This window comes from Perca fluviatilis, chromosome 7 (genome assembly GCF_010015445.1).
Source record: "Perca fluviatilis chromosome 7, GENO_Pfluv_1.0, whole genome shotgun sequence".
Taxonomy (NCBI): domain Eukaryota; kingdom Metazoa; phylum Chordata; class Actinopteri; order Perciformes; family Percidae; genus Perca; species Perca fluviatilis.
The window spans coordinates 41,733,175-41,745,944 of record NC_053118.1 but is presented as its reverse complement, the minus strand read 5'-3'; the positions used below and the strand labels follow the sequence as shown (position 1 = coordinate 41,745,944).

The 12,770-nt window shown below is 40.8% G+C and overlaps 2 protein-coding genes across 2 annotated transcripts in view; one reads left to right on the top strand and one right to left on the bottom strand.

Moving 5' to 3' along the window:
* LOC120562507 (phosphatidylinositol 4-kinase beta-like) overlaps positions 1 to 12,770 on the top strand; it is a gene marked incomplete in the record, with an annotated part of 334,834 nt that overhangs the window by 252,759 nt on the left and 69,305 nt on the right.
* The window catches only part of LOC120561585 (complement C3-like), a 123,137-nt gene that overhangs the window by 104,758 nt on the left and 5,609 nt on the right, over positions 1 to 12,770 (bottom strand). The window contains exons 5-16 of the mRNA XM_039804728.1: positions 12,289 to 12,377; positions 11,292 to 11,374; positions 11,100 to 11,187; positions 9,427 to 9,529; positions 8,575 to 8,695; positions 6,649 to 6,764; positions 5,591 to 5,737; positions 5,031 to 5,130; positions 4,850 to 4,944; positions 4,543 to 4,734; positions 3,903 to 4,058; positions 1,931 to 2,060 (exon numbers count right to left, since the gene is read on the bottom strand). Of these exons, the coding sequence (XP_039660662.1) occupies positions 1,931 to 2,060; positions 3,903 to 4,058; positions 4,543 to 4,734; positions 4,850 to 4,944; positions 5,031 to 5,130; positions 5,591 to 5,737; positions 6,649 to 6,764; positions 8,575 to 8,695; positions 9,427 to 9,529; positions 11,100 to 11,187; positions 11,292 to 11,374; positions 12,289 to 12,377 (1,420 nt within the window). The remainder of the gene's footprint in view (positions 1 to 1,930; positions 2,061 to 3,902; positions 4,059 to 4,542; positions 4,735 to 4,849; positions 4,945 to 5,030; positions 5,131 to 5,590; positions 5,738 to 6,648; positions 6,765 to 8,574; positions 8,696 to 9,426; positions 9,530 to 11,099; positions 11,188 to 11,291; positions 11,375 to 12,288; positions 12,378 to 12,770) is intronic.

Here is a 12,770-nt window from a genome sequence, read left to right as displayed (position 1 = left end):
GTTAGAGGAGACTGCGCCCCACGGGCTGAGGCTGTGCCTCCCCAAGCCCCGGCTCCAGCTCCACCGTAATGCCTTCCTCCCCCATGGCAATATCCCCTGCCAAACATCAAACTGACGCGGACACACAGAGATGGTGTGCCTCGACCCATCACTGCACAAAAGGCGCATGCTGACCATATCTTCCTTCCTTCCATCACACGTCACAGACGCATCTCTCGTTGGATGGCAGGGCAAGTCCGAGTCCCAGGTTGTGGGAGGGAGATGGGGAAATCCTCCATCTCTCCAAGTTGCCTAGAGCCTGACACGGTGTTAAAGTGCTGAAACACTTTGCTTTGAGTCTGTCAGGTAGAAGTGTTGATAAGAACAGACAACGTGACAGTGGCATGTACACTCATCCCGGCTATTAGAAATAGCCAGGAGCCTGTTGCTGTGGTCACACAGTCACCAGCTCTTAATTAGAGCGGCGTACACCCCAGGATTACTAAACCGCGCAGCAGATCTGATGTCGCGGGGTTCCCTCTAACAAAGAGCAGAAATGATATCGCACTCTCGTTCAGATGCTGTGGTTAGGAGGGCAAAAGTGGATCTGAGAAAATGCACAGTGCGCACTGTGGTTCTCTATGAAGGCGCGAGACTGGTCTCGCTTTTCCCCCTGACTCCTCGTCTCCTGGCTTGCATTCAGGAAGAGAGCCTGGCGGCCATTCTAGTGGCACTAGAATACACATGGTTCCCAACTCGGGGGGACGTCATCATCATGACAGCTGCCATATGGCTCAGGGACACACTGTCGTAGCTGGACTGTGCGATCTCCCACCCCACAGTTATAAGCCAGTTACTGCTACTTAGGCAACAGCTCCACCCTGTGGTTAAATCGGGTATGTTGATCTGTAACAGCAGAGCCCACTGTGTGAGCCACTATGCTGTATGTGAATACATAGATCTTAAGTCACAGAATGACTAGCGGCCTTATTCATTCAGCGTGTTATGCTTAACGGCGGTCCGCTTTCCGGCGCTGGTGTGTGGAGAAAAGCTCGGACACCAGATTCCAGATTCTATGAGATAGGCATAGCCCTCTACGATCCAGGCCACCTGCTTCCCACCAACATTGGCTGAAGAAAAATGCTGATGTTGGGAGCAGATCTCTGGTCTCGCAGCTGTAATATACAGTAACTGCAGACGTAAGAGAGGCCCGTGCAGGGCACAAGGGCGAAAAAAGGAGGGATAAACCCAACAGCTCTTATAGGGCTATGCCTACACTCATAGAATCTGGAGTTACAATACGTAACTATCGATAGTCTCGCTAGCTGTCTGGATTTATCCTGTAGAAATCTGAGGAGCAGTTAACCATAGTCCTCATAAATCCACCGGAGGTTAACTCTTAAAAACTCTTAAAACCTATTTGTGCTAAAGTAGAAGTTTGGTATCATTTCGGGCATTATTAGTGGGGTAACTTATGAAATACAAACATAGATCCATTAGCCCCTGCGCTAAGCTATTCAGCTGATAACGCTAACTTGTCCAATTTTAGACAGGTGAAAAAAGCTTCTGAGGGGTTGTTTGGCTCGAGGTCATGGTGCAAAGGACCCTAGGGTGAAATTACTCTGAACCATCACTTTAAGATATCTGTTACTGATATTCAGGCTAGACCGCAACGAGTGATTTCACAAAAATGTCTCCGAAACATCTGCATGTCCAGATACCAAAAAAAGTGGAATAAGAAATATAATGAAATTTAGTTGAAAAGACCCTTTAAGATGCAGTTCTTCTACTGTCCACTAGATGCTTACTCCTAAAAAAAAGCACTTGACATATGGCCATGACTAAAGGTCTATGTGCCTGCTTCTCTTAATTAGAATAGATATTTCATTGGTACAACATTAAGGCCTAAAGAGGGGTATGTTCAGGAAAGGGGAAATTAAAGTATGGTTACCTTGTCTGTAGGGAGTTCCAGAAGCCGTTTTGGACTCAAACAACAGCCCAGCATCGTAGAACACACCCATACCATCCTTCCCTCCTCCTGGTGTGCAGCCTGTGTCGTACTTCTCCACAGTATCCCACACCTGAGCAGGATGGAGGTCATTCACACACAAAAATACAAACAAACAAGGCTTACAGGATGGAAGTTAAACAGAAATACTGTTTTCCAAATTCCTATATCGGTTTTCTTTTTAACTACCCAATTTTAACTACCCAAAATAACATGGATGCTCTTCGGCAAGTATAAATCTTTACTTTCATTAATTTTGGGGTGTTTTTTATTCAATTTTAAAGTATTTACAAAAAACAAGTGAAGTGGTTTCAAAATAGTTTTGAGTAAAAGTATATATATATATATATATATATATATATATATATATATATATATATATATATATATATATATTCCAGTTTGTGATTAGCCATCAACATACATTCCTTTAATTTTAGTCTACATAATTCCCAATGTTTTGTTTGTTTGTTTGATTAGGACAATGCACATTAATCAACATTTCTGTAAATGCACCAGTGTTAGCCGGACTGCTAATTTTCAAATGTAGTCCTAGTTACCTAGTATGCATGTCTTTATGGTGGGAAGAAACCAGAGCACCCAGAGGAAAGCCACACAAACACAGGAAGAACATGCAAACTCCACACAGAAAGGCCCAGGACAACCTGGATTCTAACCCAGAACCTTCTTGCTGTGAGGCAGAAGTGGTAACCACTGAGCCACCGTGCTGCCTTTCATTTCTGCTTTTCTAACTAAAGAAATAGGTATAATTTCCTATAAATTAGGTTTATTGTAGGGCTGTCAAACAACAAAAACTTTTAATCGCAATTAATCGCTGAATTTCTATAGTTTATTGCGATTGATCGCATGTTTTATCTCATGATTAAAATTCTATTATTTTGCATTTCAGAACTATTTTTAAGTACATATTAATAATGGAAAGCAATTTTTACCAGTGTATCTTGATTGGGAATCAAATGAATGCAAAGAAAGTTACTTTATGAACTTCACTTTAAGATTTGTATTAGTTTATTATTTATTTACTGTAAACAAAAGAAGAAAAAAAAGAAGGGTACTAAACAAGAGTCTAAAGATTTAATGCTAATGTAATAACTATAACAATAATTTATTTCACCAGTAAATTGCTGTTGAACGACAAAAACAGTGCTTTGGCTGAGCCCACTAGCATCAACCTGAGTCACGTTAACTGTACTATGCTTAGCTCGTAGCTGGTAGCTCAAGCTTGACGTGCTTCGGTGATATTTTAATTTGGCTTTACACAATGTGCATATGGCATTCGACTTGTCTACGAGCCGTCCGGGAATTTTGGGAAATAAAAAGCGCCATTCAGAATTGTGTTTTCTGCTGTGTTTCTCCATCATGCCTGCAGCCAGCAGCAGGAGGATGTGTTAGGAGGAAGTATGGCAGCTTGATGAGAAGTAAAGGTGCGACAAAGGTCAAAATAGTAGCACGACGTTAGGCACAACGCAAAGCCCAGTGAAGTGAAAATAAATTTATAAATGACAGCATGCGATTAATGAGATTAAAAAAAATTAACGGGTTATGCTCGGCCCTTAATCACATCGCGAGTAACGTTAATGCTGACAGCCCTAGTTTATTGACCACAAATTCCAAAAATAAGTGTAAAACTAAAGTCAATAAGTTAGTGTTACATAGTGTTGAAAACAAAAAAAGTGACAAACATTGAAAAAAGCGTAAGAAAAAGTTAAAAACATCAATTAAAAGTTCAACAAAAGTGTTAATTTTCAATTTTGACGACAACAGGGTTAAATGAAAAGCACTCTCAAATATTTTGTTTGAAAGATATATATATATATATATATATATATATATATATATATATATATATATATATATATATATATATATAATATTTATAAAATAAAAAAATTACCTTTTTCTGGGTGAGACGGTGCTTGTTGTTTAGGACGTACACGCCTTTGTCAACTGCCACCAGTCCCACTACGGCCCCTGGGTCTCCAGTGACCTTCAGACCAAAGGACCTGCGAGGCTCATAGGATGGAGCGGGATTCAATGGTTCCAGTCTCAGCTAAATGTGAAAAGGGAGGTCAATAAATGGGACATACAGTTTTGTATTTGTTAGGTGCTGTAGGTAGGATTGTGAAGATCCAGGACTTCTCCTTTCTGCTAAAGCCCAAAACAGTCTCCTAAGCCCCTCCCTCCACAAGGGAGAATGAATGCATGTGCATGAGCAGTGATTGACATGCAGTCAGACAAACCCCTGGCCCTGATTGGTGCATCTGAACAGGGAGCTGTGGATTTTTGCAAATCGCACTACAGGCTGTAAGTGGAGCCAGAGGAGCCGGGTGTTTTTTTAATGACCTGCTTCATGTAGTTCTACTGGAACATAGGCTCAGTTTCAGCAAATATGACAGAAAGTTTGTTTTATAAAACTTACCTACTGCACCTTTAAAGCGGTTCCATGAATGAAAAAAAACTGTGTCCGAGAAATTAGTGTGTGGGTGTCTTGTTTGCCCTCCTAAAGTCAGCTACATCTGTGTTGTGTGTCTCACCGAGCCCATGCAGGAGTCCTTTACATCCACCCATATAGAGTCTGATACCACTTCATTGTCATTTGTGTGGTAGTAGGCTACGATGCGGAACGATGGCAGCATGTTTTGGGTAATGGGAACACTCAGGGAAATCAGAACTTGACCTGTGTTCCTGTAACGTCCATTTTTCACCAGCTGACCTCTGCTCAGGATCTAGGGACACATATTTGAATATCAATTCTTATTCGACATTCATAGACTACACAGGCCTTGGGATGCAACAAAAAGAGTTGTATATGCACACATGCAGGTGTAAAACATCTCTCACCAGGTATGTGATGTCAGTGTCTTGTTTTTCCTGCCTGTTGAGTATGAGGCTGAATCTCAGGTTGTCTCCTAATTTCAGCTCAGGTGTATCCACACCTGCAAATGTGGCATGTGATGAGTGTTAGACACTGAACATATGTTATAATATTTTTTTCACAATCTGATGTTATTATGTCCCTTACCTATGTGGATGTAGTTGTTGCTTGGAGTGGTATATGGGAGAGCTACCATGGTGGCTGATGCTTGCCTTTCATTTGAAATACGATCATCCTCGGTCCTTGCCTGCAATTAACGACACACACACACACACACACACACACACACACACACACACACACACACACACACACACACACACACACACACACACACACACGTAAGCATTCACTATACAAACAGTTGAATAATGAATTCCTGTAAAGTCCAGAGTCTATTCTATCCTGTCCTAACTTATCGTGGCTTTGCCTGGCATAGCGTAGCCTAGCAATGAAGAATTGCTACATATAATGTGGGATAAACATAATAATGGTAATATGAAGTTCACTATTCCAATACTGTACAGTTAATTTTCAAGCATTTACAGTATATAATATAAATATAGATATAGATATTATACAATAAGGGCACGAAAAATCTGCATTGAGCCACAGGTGAAAGCTTTCCTTGCTCTTCAAGTGAATATCAAAATTGTTGATTCATGTAGGTTTAAGCTTCCATTTGCAAACTACATTTATAGACTTACGGTGATTGTCAGTCTTTGTGCCGTCGCCACTGTATTGACGGGAAGCTTTGCCATGCCATTGGCTGCGGTAATGCCTTTCACCTGGCCGGGGTCGACCACCACGGCAACACGCTCTGCCGGACTGCCGTCAGGATTCACAACTTCAACCTTTCATCAGAAACACAAACAGCTGAACAATCAGAAAAATATGTAACTGTCTTATGAAAACATCTTATTACGTAAAAGCCCCGACACACCAACCCGATAATCGTCCGTCAGACAGTCTGGCGAGGTCGGTGACTCGAGTCTGTTCGGTGTGTCCTGTGCCGTCGTCGGGCGGGCAGTCAGACTCAATGACCAATCTGATTGGTGGAGAGCTAACCAGGAAATAACGAGCGGGATGAGCGACGAACGGCTCTCAAAATCTGACGAAAATCTTTTAAACTGATCTTTGTTGATGTGAAATGAAGACAGATTCAGCAACTGCACGGCCTATTTCTCTCTTCAAATGTTTTCAGAAACACGTTTCAGTGAACTATTTTAGTACAATATGAGATCGTATTCCGAACAAGCCGCCATTACTATCGGCCGGAAAAGTCAGACCCACGTGACGCGTTGTCATTTCTGTCATTTCATCTTTTTTATTACGTCTCGCGCAGAACATACGCTCAAGTTGGCTTCTCTTGGGTGTGTTCTGAGGCACTTTTTGGACCTCGGGGAGCAGACTGATCAGTCCGACTGGCTGTTCTGCCAACGGTCGGCCGTCGGGTTGGTGTCTCAGATCTTTAAGACCAAACTCATGTTATGAGATTAATTTTAGTGCTGTGGACTTATTATGCCTTTACTGTACATCATAATGAAACTTATAACAGATCAAAACATTTATCTAGTCAATTACAATTATTAAAAGAACATTAATTAGCAGGCGACCTTCATATTTACTAGTCCTGCCATCTGTGTTTTCAAAGAGTAACTGTAATCAGTAATGACATTTTTTCTGTAATGGCTTTTTTATTTGTAAGTAGAAATATAGCCATACTTTTGCTGGTAATTTATATAATTCTAAATAAGTACTTTACCGTAACATGGAAGGACATTCCTAGTTTGAAAAATGTGGGCGTTTTCTTAAAGGTGATAGTGTAAGGTGATGTAACAATCTGGATAGTTCTCAACTCCGCTTCCACCATTTCACCACCTGTGAATGAATGCAGAAACACAAAAATTGAGCGTCAGCGTCAGTTCTGGCAGGCAAAGTAGTCAAGACGCTGCTAACCGCTTTTGGCCAACAACACGGTCGCATCAGCTGATCTGCAGCAGCTGATCTGTCTGATGGTCAACTCCCCTCGCTGCTAAATGGCTACTTAAAGCTGCTTTAGTTTGCTCCTAACAGCTCACTGCTTTAGTGCTTCCTGCTCGCATCTATGCAACCCACCTCCTCCCCAGCTCCACCTTGTCATGTATAACGTGACATACAATTCTATGTCATCGTTGCCGCTCTGTAAATATGGGGGAATAGTTTAGCTCTCCCAGTCTTAAAGGTCCTATGACATGGTGGGCTTCGTTTGTTTTTTAAAGACCGGTGGGGGCCCCCAATAATTTAAAAGGACCTTTTTTAAAAAAAAAAAGGGCCCCCCAAAAAATAAAAAGCAAGTTTCCTTTTATAGACCTTAGTGGTCCACTAATACTGTATCTGAAGTCTCTTTTATATAGACCTTAGTGGTCCCTAAAACTGTATCTGAAGTCTCTTTTATATAGACCTTAGTGGTCCCCTAATACTGTATCTGAAGTCTCTTTTATATAGGCCTTAGTGGTCCCCTAATACTGTATCTGAAGTCTCTTTTATATAGACCTTAGTGGTCCCCTAATACTGTATCTGAAGTCTCTTTTATATAGGCCTTAGTGGTCCCCTAATACTGTATCTGAAGTCTCTTTTATATAGGCCTTAGTGGTCCCCTAATACTGTATCTGAAGTCTCTTTTATATAGACCTTAGTGGTCCCTCAATACTGTATCTGAAGTCTCTTTTATATAGACCTTAGTGGTCCCCTAATACTGTATCTGAAGTCTCTTTTATATAGACCTTAGTGGTCCCCTAATACTGTATCTGAAGTCTCTTTCCCGAAATTCAGCCTTGGTACAGAATTACAGCCACTAGAGCCAGTCCCACAATGAGCTTTCCTTAGGATGTGCCATTTCTGTGTCTGTAGATATTGAGGAGGAGAGGGGGGCAAGGTGAATGGGGGGGGTGTGGCCTTGACCAACTGCCACTATGCTCGTTTGAAAGCCATGATGTTTCTCTCTCTCTCTCATGGGTGGGCCAAATTCTCTGGGCGGGCAAAGCAGAGAAAGGGGAGGTAACCTTGCTCCTTATGACCTCATAAGGAGAAGATTCCTGATTGGTCCATCTGAGCTTTCATTTCCTCAAATATCATTTTGGCAGAGCAGGATACCCAGGGCTCGGTTTACACCTATCACCATTTCTAGCCACTGGGGGACCATAGGCAGGCTGGGGGAACTCATATTAATGTTAAAAAAACCTGATAAAGTGAAATTTTCGTGCCATGGGACCTTTAAACTGTGTGAGCGTCCCCTAATGCTGCTGCTGCTGTCCCCTGACTCTCTGCTCTTTAATGGTGCTCATTAAGGTCAGGGGACTCCTCTGAACAGAGCCATACTGCCAAATTTAATTAGCAATTTAAACAATACCATTTCTTAAAGCATTTTTATTGTCTGCGTTGTTCTTGACTTAATGGACCTGACAGAACTGATTTTAACATCTGTTTACTTTCTTCTAGATTAACTGATACAGAACAACATATGTTGATATCTCTTCTTTTTGGTAAATTATTATTATTATTATTATTATTATTATTATTATTATTATTATTAATAATCATAATAATCATAATAATCATAATAATAATAATAATAATAGTAATACTGATAGTTAATTTGACCCACACATGATCAAACATAGTGAACAAGCACAAACAGTCTCTTTCTTACCACTCTCCGTCAGCACACCAACAGCTACATACATGGAGCTCCCCACCAGTTCAGAGATGTCTGGGTAAGTCTGTGTGATGTGGTCTCTCTTTAGTGTCACCTCTCCATTACCATTCTCTATCTAATGTGACATAATAGAAATAATGAAATACAGTGATACAGTCATTGAACAGTTGGAGGTACTAAAGTGTCAATTCTTACCATATGTCAGCCTGGCATTATTCTCAACATCCTAAATACATAATATCTGTAGATAGGAATTAGGGGTGTGCAAAAAAATCGATTCACATTCATATCGCAAACTCTACCGATTCAAAATCAATTCATAGAATCCCAAAAATCGATTCATATTTTTTAATTTAAAAAAAAATCTTTTTTGAAATTTTTTTTATTGTATGTCTACTGCAATCACATGGGAAAAATGTATATACTGTGTTTCATTTTTTTAACCCTTGTGCGGTCTTCCCATCAACCTTGAAAAAGACGTTTTTGGCGCCTTTTTTTGACAGTGTGTTTTTGCTGTTTCCAATGTTTTAAATTGTAAAATTTTTCTTCTTTACATTTTCAGCGCTTATTTCTACGTCCCATATTTTCTTATATAAAACAAAAATTGAAAACGGGTCAATATGACCCTAAGTCAACAAAAGGGTTAATCAAGAATTGTTTTTGAATCGAAAATCAATTTTGAATTGAATCTTGAGCCTAAAGATCGATATCGAATATATTGACATTTTCTGAATCGTGCACCCCTAATAGGAATGTAACAATGTAACTGAAATAACTGCAGAAGTCAAGAAATCCTAGACATTTTCATGTTTTAGAGTCCAACAAAACACATCAGTATGTGATCACCTGCACTCTCTGAAGAGAACCTGGAAAGCTCTTTTTATGACCGTCTTGCATAACCCCAAACACCACGTAGGCCGTCCCATCCACCTCTTGACCAAACAGATACCTAAATCCACAAGAGAGGGACATGTTTGAAGGTCACAATTAAAAATGGGAACAACAGAAAAACATTTATGTTTTTTACCTTTATTTATCCAGGTCAGTCGATTGAGAACAAATTCTCATTTGCAACGATGACCTGTCAAATTCACACAGTTCCACATTCATACCTGGAAGCTGCCCAGTACCACCCCAGTCTGATCTGATCACATTCATACTGGAAGCTGCCCAGTACCACCACAGTCTGATCTGATCACATTCATACTGGAAGCTGCCCAGTACCACCACAGTCTGATCTGATCACATTCATACTGGAAGCTGCCCAGTACCACCACAGTCTGATCTGCTGGCCACTGAGCAGCTCCACTGGAGCAGTCAGGGTTAAAGGAACACGCCGACTTATTGGGTCTTTGTCTTATTCCCCATATCCCCCAGAGTTAGATAAGTCCATACATACCCTTCTCATCTCCGTGCGTGTGGTAACTCTGTCTGACGGCCCCACCAGTAGCCTAGTTTAGCACAGGTCCTGGAGGTAACCGGGTTCATCTAGCGTACTGCTCCCAATAAGTGACAAAATAACACCAACATCTTCCTATTTACATGTTTTGATTGGTATAGTCACAGCGTGTACAAATAACAAGGTCACATGACACACAGCCATCTTCTAACCGTATATAAACTGGGAACTATAGTCTCAGAAAGGCAAAGTTGCTCTGGGCTTCTCAGGTGCTGCGAGCAAATGTAAATGGACTGTTTTTATATAGCGCTTTTCTAGTCTTAACGACTACTCAAAGCGCTTTTACATAGCACAGGAACCATTCACCATTCACACACAGCTCGGCTGTGGCCGAGGCTGCCGTACAAGGTGCCACCTGCTCATCAGATAAACACTCACACACATTTACACTCCGATGCACAGCATCGGGGGCAACTTGGGGTGTCAGTGTCTTGTCCACTTCGACATGGGACTGCAGGGCCAGGGATCAAACCACAAACCTTCCGATTGGCATTTTACCACTGAGCCACAGCTGCCCCTATCACTCTGCCCAAGTAGCAGAGAGTAGAGTGCTTTTCTGAGAATATAGTTCCCAGATTATATACAGTTAGAAGATGGCTGTGTCTCATGTGACCTTGTTATTTGTACATGCTGTGACTATACAAATGTTGGTGTTATTTTGTAATTTATTGGGAGCAGTAGACTAGATGGAGGTGGTTACCTCCAGGATCTGTGCTAGGCTTAGCTACCGGTGGGGCAGTCAGACAAAGTTTGGACACACACTGAGGTGAGAAGGGTATGTATGGACTTATCTAACTCTGGGGGATATGGTGAATAAGCTAAAGTCCCAATAAATCGGGATTTGCTCAAGGGCACCTCAGTGGTGGTAATGAGGGAGGGACAAGTGCTGCCCTTTCACTTTCCACACACAGATTCTATCCTGCCGGTCTGGTGGAATTGAACAAGCGACCTCCTTGTTACAAGCTCACTTCTTTAACCTTTAGGCCACTACCGCCCCTTATATTAATTGATTTAAAGAGCAACACAGCTTCTGAATAACACGTAATAAACCTTCACATACGTAGCTCTGATGTTGACGGTGAGCACTGGACTGTCCACGTAGAAGAAGGATCTTTCAGGCATCAGTTTAACTTCAAAACTGGGCAGCACTGAAAAATTGGAAACAAAATGTTACTGTGTTCAATCATGTTAAAAACATGAATATTGTAGGTTTATATAAGTTTTAAATAAAGGTGCAGGTCATGGGGCTCACCATATTCTTTGACCTCGAACTCTGCAGAATAGCTCTGTTGTGGGTTGCTCTGGAACTTCGCCACCACTTTCCACAGTCCAGGACTACACACACACACACACACACACACACACACACACACACACACACACACACACACACACACACACTTATTCTTTTAATATCAATATTATACAAAATAAAAGAAATTGATTTCTGTTGATAGTAACTCCAGAAACACTGAACACTGAAGTTCAGAATACAAGTTTTAAAGTATTGGCTCCAGTGATGTATGTACTGAGAATTTAGTGTCTCTCCACACTTCCTACACTGTATGACTTAGATCATTTTGGTCAAGTAGCTGTCCAAACACCAAATTACTATCAGCATTGGGTTAAAACGCAGCGCCCAGGATGGGTGCTGCGAGGGGCACGGGCACAAGGGGACCACTGGTGTGAATAAAACACTTAAAGAACTCCTTAAAAAACTGGGTTCAGTTATATATATATATATATAAAAAAAAAGCTGTTTAAAAGACGGCCAGATATTAAAAGAAGGTTAAAAGAACCACTGGACAGGAAGGACAGCGGGAGATTTAAAACTTTAAATAAAAGGTCACCTCCACTCTACCCTGGTGTCTCTCCTAGAGACATAACAAAATAAATACATAAAATAAATAAATAAAAAAATATACATATATACATATATATATATATATATATATATATATATATATATATATATATATATATATATATATATATATATATATATATATATATATATATATATATATATATATGCTATTTTATTAGCATGACATGAATAAACGTTACTAAACGTAACGTGAATAACCTTGAATGGGAAACTCATCCGTGAACAGATGCATTCTAATCAACGATAGTGTTTAGCAATAAAAACTCCTATAATTCCATGCAATCCATTGTTTTGGTTGAGAGAACCCTAGCGGCAGAAAGTTACATATTGTATGTTTAATTCTAAAAGATAACATACTAACCTGACAATTTCAGCAAGTTGGTAAACTCCAGAGTGGATCCCTAATTTCAAAGGGACTACATCCAATGGTAAAATGATGTCCTCAGGGGTCTAAAAAAAAACAATATTGAACCACCATAAACAGAGAGCTGTGCTAGTTTACAAATTGATTTAGTAAATAGATGCTATATTTAAAGGTGCACTATGAGTTCCTGCATGGTCACTTTTGTTGACGTTCCAAGTACATTTCAAACAAAATCGCCCCTCCCCCCATGTTTCCGTAACTGTCATGACAAACTGACTAAAGGCGCTGACACACCAAGCCGATAATCGGCCCTCTGACAGTCTGGCGAGGTTGGTGACTCATGTCTGGTCGCAGTGTTCCGTGCCGTCGTCCGTCCGAGGGGCCGTCGGCCTTCATTTTGGCCAATTTGGCCATCTGATTGGTGGAGAGCTAACCAGGAAACGGGGAGGGGGATGAGCGTGACTAGAGTCTCTCAAAAT